We start from the raw sequence: 12,804 nt of genomic DNA on the forward strand, positions 1-12,804 counted from the left end.
AGGCCCATCTTAAACCCAGAGGCCGAGGAGCAGCCCTGTTAAGAGCTTTGAGGCTGAGCAAGGATGTGATCAGGAGCAGAAAGAAAACACAGCACATATATTTTTGGGTTTTCATTTTCTCTTTTGGTCAGTAGTAGGGTGGGCAGAAGGGGGTGTTCTAAAATGGCACGGATGCCAATCTTTTGACTATAGAAAAAACATTCCCTTCAAGTAGAGAGAGCAAGCAAGCACCCAACCTTCTCTCTGCTAATTTTCTTTTAAAAATAAAAATAAATCCCACGGGCTTTTTAGCAATTTACCTCAGGCTTCCTCCCAGGAGCTCTCCACCCTCCCCTTCTAGGCCTCCTGTCTTTCAACACACATCTCTTTAATCTTCCTCACAACAATAGTGTGAGAGGTAGTGACTGGCCCAAGTTCATTCGGCGAGTTTCGTGCCTGAGCAGGGATTTGAACTCAGGTCCCGGTCTCTCATTCTAACCACTACACCAGGCTACACCACACAACAGCAGGCGGACCCAGAGCCAGTGAAAGGCAGGGCCCAGGGCCAATGGCAGGTGGAGCCAACTGGTTCTCGGGTTGTCCACATCCTCATCTTTGCTGATGCCATGTCCCTAGCAGAGGAGTCATCCTCAGAGATTGATGTGCTGCTCCCTGAAGGGAACTACATGGAGGAAGAGGCAGGGTCAGGCCTTGCAGCATTCCAGCTGTCACCTCCCCCTATGGGGCGCCCAGATTCACAGGCAGAAGCTGAGGCAAAGCAGACCTTTCTCTCCCCATAGCAGGTCTTTCCTTGCTGTGCTCTGTGGTTAGAAGGGATTTGGAAGTTTTGGTGACTCTGCATTTGCTGTTTTACAGGTCTATTCCGGGAGAGCCAAAATGTCGGAGAGGGAGAATGAGGGAGTCGTTCCTGTCAGGGTGCAGCCCAGAGAGTCTCGCCCAGACAAATCACTCCCCCCGTGGGTTTCAGCTCCAAGTCTAGGCTAAATCCCTGGGCTTAGCCAGACTAGATCACTCTCAGGAGATTACCAATGGAGCATCCAGACTTGGAAATCAGGTGGAAATTCCACAATCACTGAAGTCGTTCTGTTGTGGCACATTCAGGTTTGAACCTTCCATAACATCGTTGGAGAAACTTCTTTTAGTGCGTTTTTTGACTTCCCACATTTGATTGGGAACAGCCTCTCAATGAAACCATGAGCAGAATCCAAGGCTGTTTGCATGTAATTTCTTGATACGTATGAAGAGGAAAATCTAAATTCCTGATGGTATGGATTGGTTTCATATATTGGGTTCTCTTAAGACTGGGAAACAGATGGCAGCCAAGAACCAAGGTGCTGCTTAATAATAGGAACAAAAATAAAATCTTCTTCAAAGATGTCAACACAACATGTCCATATTTTTACCTGCCTGTGCCATTTCTCCTCTGGATTAAAAGGTAAAGGTAAAGGAACCCCTGACCATTAGGTCCAGTCGTGGCCGACTCTGGGGTTGCGACGCTCATCTTGCTTTATTGGCCGAGGGAGCCAGCATACAGCTTCCGGGTCATGTGGCCAGCCTGACTAAGCTGCTTCTGGCGAACCAGAGCAGCTCACGGAAACGCCGTTTACCTTCCCGCCGGAGTGGTACCTATAAGGCATGTGTAAAAGAAGGAACTGAACACATGAATTCTATCAGCACCTTTTTTCGGTTTTTCAAGCACCAGATATTTCAAATAAAAACCAATGATTGTGCCATTTAAATATTCTTCATTTAAGCGCTGAAGATCTTCACTGGCCACACAGCTGCAGTAATGTGAAGATTGGGTGGGAGATCAAAGTTCCCTCCATTTTCCAAAGGTGGCCAGGATACATCAGGGTTGGACAGTGCTGTTTCCCTTCCATCTTTGGGGCTCCAGGATTCCCCGCATCCCTCACTAGGCCTCAGCGCAGCAGGTGGCTGCCGTGGGCCATTAAAGGGTGGGCCCGTTTGTTTGGGTCCCTCCCAGGAAAATGCCAATTGAAGTGTTTTATAATAGATGGATGGTGTTTGCCCAGCAGGCAGGTTCCCAAGATAAGGTGGCGCCATATCGTACTTCACGGACAGTATAAAACATGAAGCTCCCCTTTGGCCAATTCTGCAGAGCTGAGGCACAGAGCACCCAGCCCACCCAAGGACTGCGCAGGCTGCAAGGTAAGTCGGGCTGAGTGCAGCCCTTCCCGCAAATAATTATTTATTGCATTTGTATCCCACTTTTCCTTGCAGCAGCTGAAGGTGGCATAACACATGCCTCTCCCCCTCCTCATTTTAGCCTCACAACAGATCTTTTGTGTGTGGGTTTTTTTTAAGTGGAGGGGGTGTTTCTAGTGGACCCTGTTTTCCAGGAGGCTCTGAAGAGGTCTTCTATGAGAACAAGGTCTTTCTATGGAGATTTGGTCTTTCTTCAAGGCTGCCTAAGGTTAACTGTTTGCTTTAAGGGGTTTTTTCCAAGCCTGCTGGATAGCTCAGTTGGTTAGAGCATAGTGCTGATAATACCAAGGTTGCAGTCTCAATCCCCGTAGGGGACAGCTTCATCTTTTTGCATTGCAGGGGGTTGGACTAGATTACTACTACTACTACTACTACTACTATTATTAATTTGTACCGTATTATTATTATTTTATTTGTACCCTGCCCTCCCCGGTCAGAGCTGGGCTCAGGGCGTCTAACATCATAAAACTAACACAGTATACAAAGAACGTAATAACATAAAAAGATGAATTCCAACTCTTATGATTCTGTGATTAAGCTGGCTGGCTAGCTGTTTGGTATGTGGCCCTCCAGATGTTGCTTGACTCCAAACTTTTAAGAACTCCATGTAGCACAGTGATGGCCAAACATCACTCTCTAGCTGTTTTGGGACTACAATTCCCATCATCCCTGACCACTGGTCCTGTTAGCTAGGGATCATGGGAGTTGTAGTCCCAAGTTTGCCTATGCCTGAACTAAACAAGAGCCCTGGTTCATTCAGCTCTACTGTGGGCGCCCTGTAGAAGGCCATTCTTTTGCATCAAAATATCTTGGGTCTTGGGATATCTTGAAGTATGACCACTGGTGAGAGAGATTGGGAGCTGGAGCCTCCCAACATCTGACTCTCCACTAGTTCACAGAACTAAGGTTGCCAGCATGGGATTTGAGCCAGGTCAACTTTCCAGAGGCCGCACTCCAGAAAAATGGTTTAAAAGCTGCAAATTAAGAGGTATTAATAAAGAGAGCAGAGAGCAGATCACTGGCATAACCACGTCAACATATGCACAGCCTGGTCTGAGCAATTTGAACATGGTTCTTAATCAGAAGCCGTTACCACTCATTGCAAGCTTGTTGCGGTTATTCAAGGGTGAATGCAAGTCACTCTGCACATGCTCAAGAGCACGCCCTCTTTACGTTTTTACAGGGCTGTGCTTGGTGAATTTGGTTCAAATTATGCTTTGGTTTGATTTCCAATGGAAGCTCAACTTTGCACAAATCACGTCAAAGTCCACGTAGCACAGATCCTTGGCTGTCCCGTTGGCTGTCCCGATCCAATTAAAGGAACTCCTTTTTAAAAAGAAATAGATGTAAAGCTGGCTTGGGTATCTGGTTTGATAGTGTAATGAAGCAGTGCTCTGGCAGGTGTGTCTCAGACGTCTTTGGAACACCTGCTATTTCATAACTGAGGGATGGCTCACAACTCAGAGCATCTGCTTTGCACAGAGAAGGCCGCGGGTTCGATTCCTGACATCTCCAGGTAGGGGTAGGAATGGCTTCTGCCTGAAACGCCGGAAAGCTGCTGCCAGTTCAGACAGCATAGACAGTAATGAGCTAGATCAGAGATTCCCCAAACTTAGGTCTCTAGCTGTTTTTGGACTACAACTCCCATCATCCCTAGCTAGCAGGACAGGGATGATGGGAACTGTAGTCCAAAAACAGCCGGAGACCCAAGTCCTTTGAGAAACCTGAGCTAGATGGACCAATGGACTAAGGCACCTTCTTGTATCCAAAGTGAGTGGGTAGGCTTCGGTTGGAGAGGCCTGTCTTCAAATCCCTTCTCAGCATTCAAATTCAGTGGGTGACCTGGGCCAATTCACCTACTCCCACCCTCTCCTACCTCACAGGGCTGTTGCGAAGGATAAAATTAGAGGAACGAGACCAGGATGTGTATGACACTTTGAAACGGATGTGGGAGGGCAGGGAGGATAGAATAAACATGTAAAAGTACTGAAATCAACGCGTTGATTTTTTAAAAAACCGCAACACTCTCTTTTCTAGGATGTTTTGGTTCACGCTCCTTGCGTTGCTCTGTTGTGGCATCACCATCAACACAGGTAAATCCCTACGGGGGCGTGGCGGGGCGTGGAGGGAGGTGTCACTGTCCCCCAGGCCGTGGTGCTGGCCAAGTGCAGGAGTAGGCTGCTGTGCCATCTGCTCATCTGCTCTGTGTTGCTTTGGGTCTTATTCCAGCTCAGCCACGTGCTTCTTCCTCTTCTGGCGAGTACGGCGGAGGTGGCGGGAAACGCTTCTCCCATTCTGGGAACCAGCTGGATGGGCCCATAACTGCCATTAGGATCCGGACGAATCGCTGGTACATCGTGGGGTAAGTGTTTGGGGGCTGCTGGGGATCTGGGAACAGGCCGTGGCTTGGCCGCTTGTAGGGTTTGGAGAAAAAGCGATTGGTGGACGGATTGACCTTAAAGTAAGGTAACCCCTTTCTTTGCGAGGAAATTTAGGGCAGTCTTCGGAAAGTCCTTTCACTTCCACACATCCTGTGTAACCAAGACCTCAATAAAATTTGCAGGGAGGTTAGATGAGCATTCATTCTGATTGCTTGCAGGGAGATTAAACAATCAAGCAATTCTTATCATATACTTTCCAGTACATTTCCCCGTCCCTTTACCTTACTGCAAGCAGTCCAGGATTTTTGGGGGGAGGGGGAGCGGGTTTGTTGTGCTCCTGGGCGTTATTGGGGGGGGTTGGACTAGATGACCCTCGGGGTCCCTTCCAACTCTACAATGCTATGGTTCTTTGGCATCTTTTGAGAGGAAGGGCAGGATAGAAGCCTAATAAGAAATTGAAAAATAAAACAAAATCGACTTTCGTTTTCCAGCATGCCGCTGAATGTCGCCTGCAAAACAGCAGCAGTCTGGAAGTGCCCTCTGTTCATTTCGTAGGACAGAGAGCACTGAAGATATGTTTGTGTGTAGAGTGAAACAGTCTTGCTGTGTTTCTAGCCATTTTAATGTGTGCATACCTTAACCCTCAATTGTGAAAGTGACTTTAAGCCTCATGTCTGAATATGCTTGTTTGCCAATTTGATTGCCAGCAGCAAAACCATTTCAGAGCAGTCAAAGGCTCCATGGCGAAATGAAAATGGAGAACCCGCTTTCCTTATATTGAACACTTGAGGTCCAAGAGTCCAGTGCAGAGCTCTGAACCAGATTCTAATACTGGGGTCGCTCTTGTCTGAAATTGGCTACTCAAACTTTCTATCCCTAGTTTGTTTTCTACAGTGTTATTAAATGCAGGACCCTGCCCCAAAGAGCTTTCAACCTAAATTCTTCTATTTCTGTCACATGCTTGGTGCCTCGTTGCATAAAACTAGCCAGAGAACATGTTCTGCTTTGGAGAGCTTGATAGTTGGAGAGGAGTTGGAGAAGTTATTACAACTTATCTTTCTTTTTCTTCTTTCTTCTTCTTTGGCGATGACTCGTAGCTGAGTAAGATTGTCTTCCATAAACACAGTTTTAACAATGAGTCTGTAAGTGACTATGGAGGCCAATTCTGGATCCACATGTCTTTCCACAGTGGGGACATATGTTTCTGGGCAGGAGTTGATCACTGTGTGGATTTGCCAAGCGTGCCTTCCTCTTAGCATGTTTCTCCCTTGTGTTCTGAGTTCGAGTGTCTTCAAAGCCCATGACACCTTTGGTAAAGGGTGTTCTCCAACTGGAGCACTCACAGGCCAGTGTTTCCCAGTTGTCAGTGTTCCTACTACATTTTTTAAAATTTGCCTTGAGACAGTCTTTAAACCTCTTTTGTTGACCACCAGCATTACTCTTTCCATTTCAAAGTTCGTAATAGAGTAGTTGCTTTGGAAGACGATCATTATGCATCCGCACAAGATGACCAAGTGTTTCCTGAGTCAAGGGCCACATTTATCAGCAACAAATTAGGAATGTTTGGGGGAAGGAATAGGGGGTGTCCTTGCAATCGGCAGCTCAATTATGTGAATTGTGCAAGGCAAATGAGTAACAAATGTGAATTTGTTGTGCCAAACGAAATGATAACATGGAAAGCCTGTAGAGAACTTCTAGATCCTTTGGGATGGAAAGGGGTGTACAGGAATCAAGAGCAGACTTAGGCACCATTGAGACCTTCTGTTTTAAGGGGCATAAGCGTGGCTAACTCTGCACTGGGCTGTTGGCCTATCAGGGAAGAAAGAAGATGGCCTAAGAACTTTTACCTTATTCCAGTCTCCAGGTCCGTTACGGCAAGGAGTGGAGCAACTACGTGGGGGGTTCTTCTGGCGACCTGGAGGAAATCTTCTTGCACCCCGGCGAGTCCATCATCCAAGTCTCCGGGAAATACAAATACTACGTCCGCAAACTTATGTTTGTCACCGACAAGGGGCGCTTTTTCCCTTTTGGGAAGGACACAGGCACCAGCTTCAACGCAGCTCCTCTCTTCCCAAACACTGTCCTGCGTTACTTCAGCGGCAGGTCTGGTTCAGTCATTGACGCCATCGCTTTCCACTGGGACTACTACCCCAGTGACTGCCCCTCTTGTGGAAAGTGAGGGAGCCCAGCAGGGAGAGACCAGCTGATCAATGGGGCAGGGAACAGGGACAGCTCAGGGTTTTCTTTCCCCTTACCGACTGATTATTCGTCAGGCAAATAATTTCCCAGCACATTTTCTGTCACCTCTTTCGTTAACACTGTTGAACCAACGCCTACCTCAACCCTGCCCCGTGTTTTCAGAGCTTCCTCTCCTGTCAAACAGCTAGCGCAGCACTGCTGTCGATCGGCATCGAGCAATAAAAAAGCAAATTTGAAAAAAGGGATTGTGGATCTCTTTATTTGTTGTCGGTCTTGAACATGACATCATCACGGCGGTGTGACATCGTCACTGTGACTTAGACAGAGGTCTGAGGTTCTGTTTTAGAGCAAGCTCTACACAAATCCAGTGTGGCGTCCCTAAGATAGTTGGGTGACATCTTGTATGCCTCCTTCTGGCAACTCCTACAGCCAAGCTGGTGCCAAATGTATTGCTCTGCTTTCCTTTGGACCACATCAGCAAGACCGTTGTATGAGCAGCCCAGAGGGAAGTCACTTTAGTGGTGCTAACACCCCCCGGAGGCGCACTCCATTGTCTCTTGAGACAGATGGATGCCATCATAACAATTCATGACTAATATTCACTTCCCTAAAATGATGGTGATTGTTATTATTATTAGAATAACCATCATTAATACTGATCTAGCACCAGAATATTCAAAGCACATCACACACACATAACCCTGGGAACTCTTATAACAACCCTATAGGAGCAGAATTACGGTATTTCCTGGTTGGCTTTAGAGGGTTGTTGTATGGATTACTGAGAGGTGCTTGGAACACTCTGATGCTGTATAAATGGTGGTGGTGATGATGATATGTTTGGTAAAAATATAGGGAAGCGAATATGTGATGGCAGGGAGAAGGGAGAATTGTCAGGAAAGAGCAAATTTGTACAGGCCACAAATGTCACCTGCAGCCTGGCCTGCTTACATACAGGTAGGATAATGTGTTGGTGAAATCCTGAGGTCGTAGAGTTGATTGTACCGCTGCAGCCGAGAAGGCAATTTTGGAATGTTCCATGAGAACTACCCAAAACTCTTGGTTTTTTTATTTAAAGAACTATCTCTCATTAGTGAGAAACAGCCTTCTCTTTCTCAAGCCTGTTTTCTTGTTAAAGGGAGGCTTTGTTTATATTAAATTCAGAAGAGCATGAACAAAATGTGCTTTCTGGTGTTTAGTCTGAAGCGGTCCTGCAGCCTCAGAACTCCTTATCGTCTCATTCAGCTGCCGGCGAAAACGAGACCTTGAAGAGCTGACTGTTGACTGGAAGTGCAGGATTCAAGGTCACCTTGCCCTTTTAGAATTGCACCTGGATTCAGCTGTAAACAAGCCCAAGTTTTAAAATGGTTGTACTTTGGCTTCTATTCTTACATGGCCCTCTCTGTAATCTCCCATACAAGGGAATTACCTAAGCCACGCCTGCATAGCTCCCACATAATTTGCTGGACCCAAAGCAATGCTTCTCCCATCCCGCTTTTATAGTTATATATCATAATAGCTCAATAAATTATTTGCACATTAGGTAAGGTGGGCAGACTGAGAAAACCTTTGCAAAAGAAGGGGCATTAAAGAGGGAGAGTTGAAAGAAGAAAATGGAACTGTTGGGTGAACAGAGAAGAATGACAGTCCCAACTGCTGCTTCCTGACAGGGCTCTTGGGCATTTAACAAATTTATGGCAAACAATTTCAGCTGGTAAATTTCTCACTGTCTCTGAATGCTGCTGCCAAGAGAAAGAGAGAGAGAGAGAGAGAGAGAGAGAGAGAGAGAGAGAGAGAGAGAGAGAGAGAGAGAGAGAGAGAGAGAACCCTCCAGGTTTTACTTCTTGGACTTCTACTTGTCTTGGAGTTCAAAGAGCCACTGTGGGCACAGTGGTCAGAATATGAGATGAGGTCTAGTGAGATCCAGGTTTGTGTCTCTACTAAGCTGTTAAAGTCAGTCACTTCCTCTCAACCTAGCCTACCTCACAAGGTTGTTGGGGAGCCAAAAAGGAGGGAGCCATTTCTGCTGCCCTAGAGGAAAGGGAGGGCATAGATACTAAATGCCAGTGAGCCCTACTGCCAGGAGTGGGCATTGCTCTCTTAACCCCAACAGAAAAAGGGAAATGGTTTTAGACAAAGGCTCAAGTCCAGGGGTGGGAAACAGCAAATGCAGATGCTTATTTACACCAGTTTCTGCTCCGTCAGGGCTGGCTTAAGACGTTTTGCAGCCTGAGGCATGATGAGCCATTCCCACCCCTGAGGCTGACTAGCCGGGCAACTGAATCTTGCTTTGGTCGCATTCTCACATTCATTGGGAACTCTGGGAACTGTAGTTCTGGGAGTGTAGTAGAGGTCTCCTAGCCACTCTCAGCACCTTTAACTACAGTTCCCATAATTCTTTGGGGCAAGCCATGGCGGTGCAAGATGGCGGCAGTGTTTTATACTTATCTTGGGAATGTGGCCTTTGTAAAGCAACCCCCTCAACTGTCCCTGAGGGCAACAAGCTAGCTTAGGTAGGGCAAGGCCGGGCAAGCTGCCCCCACAGCTCCATCCTCCAACACCTTCCTGCCACTGACTCCATGTACCCCCAATGTCTAATGGTAGGGCCGGCCCTGGCTCTGCTCACGTCTCAGAGTGCATCTTTTTAAAGAGGGAACATTCACCCTCTTCTGCAAATGCCCATCCGTAATACTGTAGTCTCTAGGTGTGGATGTTTGGCGGGAAGAAATAAGAGGAGGCAACTTCTGTCTTTATTACCCTTCACACATCCACACACCATTTTGGGGTGTGGCCAAGCTTGTCCATTATGACTAGAACCAGGGCTTTTTTCCAGCCAGAACTCAATTCCGGCACCTCTCAGGTGGGTGCCATTGCCATTCTGAGAGAATGGGTTCCAGCACCTCTTTTTCTATAAAAATAGCACACAGAGCCGTTCCTCAAAACCTATCTCCCCGTTGGCCTTTTATTTAGATATTCCTTTCCAAGCTTTATGCTCAATATCTATTTAATAAGTTATTAGACAGGGTCCATACAAATTATATATTGTGTGAAGGACAAGCAGGCTTCAAAGAGGGATTCAGTAACAACAACCAGTGTTTTATGTTGAATCACATCATTAGAAAATACACCAAAAACAGTAAAAACAATCGTTTTGCAGCCTTTATTGATCTCTCTGCTGCTTTTGAGTCTGTTAATCACAGCAGATGGGGTGGGGAGAGAAACTTCTCAATGCTAACATTGACCACAGGCTTCTCCTACTCATTTGAGACTGTACTGTGGCACAGAAATGAGGGTCAGAGTTGGTTTTAATGCTGGCTTGCCTGAGGCCTTTAAATCGACCGAAGGAGTGAAACAGAGCTGTATTTTGGCCCCTATGCTTTTTAATCTTTATATTAATGATGCAGTTCTTCACCTAGTCCATGTTCTCTGGCAATTAGATGTATGCAGATGACACAGTGCTCCTTTCAGTCTCCCACTTGGGACTTAAAAATCTATTGGTGGTTTTTAGTTCATATTATAAACAAGAAAGCCTCTCCATAAACTATTCCAAGACTGAGCTGATGGTCTTTGGAAAGATGGAGTTTGGGTCAACGTGAATTAGAGCATTCTTGCTCCTTCAGATAGGGTTGCCATATGTCTAGAATTTTCCAGGCATAGCCAGTAAACTCTGTCTGGGCGGAAATCGCTGAAATGTCCGAGAAAATCCAGACGTATGACAGGCCATGTCGGTAGTGTAGATTTTGACTAATTTAATAAGAAATAGCTCAAAAACTATTTTTAAAAAATCTCAACAACTTTGGGCAAAACTAAAAGAAAAACCTCAACAACTTTTGAAATATGGCAACCCTACTTCAGATATCTTGGAGTCCTTTTTAGTGAATCCTTGTCTTGGAACATAGGGCAGTAAAATGGTAGTAAAGTGATCCCGCAAATATTGTGTAGAGCTGAAATTTGAGGTGAGGGTTAGAAATCGTTCAAAATAAATTTCTTAGGAGACTATTCTCCTTACCCAATGAAACATCAGCAGCACTTCTACGTACGGAAGCTGGATGGACAACGGTCAAGAAAAGAGTAGACTGCTCTCAATTCAACTACCTGGAAAGATTACTGTCTTACCCTTCGAGCGATCTCCTGCCATGTGCTATATGGAACTGGGGAACAGTTATTGGTGGAAATCAAACATTCAACGTTGCCTGTATTATTATTCAGATTATTATTGAGATTTTGAAGATGGACTCTACTGGACAGAATCCAGAAGGGACAAGTGGCTAAATCTTCCAAAAGTTCTCTGTGGTTTCCACTCTTAAAAACAGAGCATTTTGGAGCCATTTCTTGTTTGTTCCCTTAAGATTTTCCTTTATTGAGGTGCGTTTCCAAGCAATGCCCTCAGCTGTGCTGGATGGGCCTTATAACAAGATTCCATACACAGATAGACTCTGTATATGCAGGCAACCGCAAATAGAAGACATTCTTCATTATGCGTTACATTGCCCATTATACACAGAACCTAGGAGACACCTTCTAAATCCCCGGTTTGTTAGAGAAAGCAATCTCTCCTTGGCGGAAAGGGTTCTGTAGCTGCTGAGTGACTCGAACGCCTCAGTGACTCATAAAGTGGCCTATTTCATGCTGGTGGCAAGAAAGAATTGGACAAAATAGTAGTAAATTGTAAGGGAGATTCGGAGGTATAATTTGAAATACACTGTATATAGTCATTGGGGCTCCCCATTTATAGTCTCGCTTGCATTGCATGGTTCTGTTAGTTTAAACAGAGGGTTTGTTCTATATTTTTGTTGACTGTGTTGGTTTTGTCATGGCCTTCGGCTAGCACAGTAAACTTATTGAACTGAGCTGAAAAATATAACATGTTACAACAGTGATCAAGGCAAACCTCCAGCCGCAAAGACCACTCTTCCACACCAGCTCACCACAGATCTGCACACACCCTGTCCAGGCAAGGATGAACTACAAACCCAAAAGACAGGTGCATTGTGGGATGATGCTACAGAGATCTTGGCTTTTTAAAAAAAAAAAGTAACTAAAAGCATGAAAGGGGAAAGGCCCTTCTTATGTACTGAAGTTCTCACCCTGGACCAGCAGGGGGATACTGTAGATAGTTTTCACTCAGGTCCACATATGCAAATAAGGGATTGAAAGTGACGTTCAGTGATTGGATAGTTTCAGAAAATGGTTACTGTTGCATTGTAGTGGAGCGCTATATAAGCAGGCTGGCTGAACCCTTCAGTCAGTTCTGTTCTGGCCTGTGGATAAACAAGAGCTGTTTGAAGAATCACTGTGTCGTCTGATATGTTCACCCACAACTTAACACCCATGTTGAGCACCATCATAAAAAGCTCTCACATAATTTCAAGATTTTCCTTTGGAAAGATGTCCCAAAGAAATCAGCTCCCGAACGATCAAAACCTGGAAGTGAGTGTCCTGGTTTTCAAATGATTTTTGAACATCTGGCACAGTTTCCGCTTGGCTGCAGGAGCTTGCAGCCAATCAGAACCCGCACTTTGGAAGTCAAAGGGACATCCAGAACGGATTCCATTCGACTTCCAAGGTACAAATGTACTGCGATTTACAAATTCAAATAGGTTGCCCTAGAGACAAAGGAGTGGGTCTTTTCCTACCCCACCTGGCTGGGTACCTTGTTATCCAAGGAGGAAGAACAATAGGCTGGGTAGAGGGCTGTAAGAGAGTGTGCTGGGCTGATGCTGGAAGCCGGATACACAGAGGCACAACTTACTCTGTGGTGCACTTGGAGCTCCCCTGGAAACCTAATGGGGAAGCAAGATCTATTGGGATGTTAATGCTGTGACCCCCTCCACCCTCCAGTGTTGTACTCCAAAACTTCTGAAAGGCTGCTTTACAGTACAGTGGTACCTCAGCTTACATACGCTTCAGGTTACTGACTCCGCTAACCCAGAAATAATACCTCAGGTTAAGAACTTTGCTTCAGGATGAGAACAGAAATCACACGCATCAGCGGGAG

The 12,804-nt window shown here is 45.8% G+C and overlaps 1 protein-coding gene across 1 annotated transcript; it reads left to right on the top strand.

Moving 5' to 3' along the window:
- The first annotated feature begins 1,646 nt into the window (after positions 1 to 1,646).
- On the top strand, positions 1,647 to 7,047 carry ZG16 (zymogen granule protein 16). The gene is made up of 4 exons (XM_081884803.1): positions 1,647 to 2,169; positions 4,264 to 4,319; positions 4,456 to 4,588; positions 6,465 to 7,047. The coding sequence occupies exons 2-4, from the start codon at positions 4,265 to 4,267 to the stop codon at positions 6,784 to 6,786; spliced, it is 510 nt and encodes a 169-aa protein (XP_081740929.1). The 5' UTR covers positions 1,647 to 2,169; position 4,264; the 3' UTR covers positions 6,787 to 7,047.
- The last annotated feature ends 5,757 nt before the right edge of the window (positions 7,048 to 12,804 follow it).

The sequence above is a fragment of the Podarcis melisellensis genome (assembly GCF_964234715.1).
Source record: "Podarcis melisellensis genome assembly, chromosome: 13".
Classification (NCBI taxonomy): Eukaryota; Metazoa; Chordata; class Lepidosauria; order Squamata; family Lacertidae; genus Podarcis; species Podarcis melisellensis.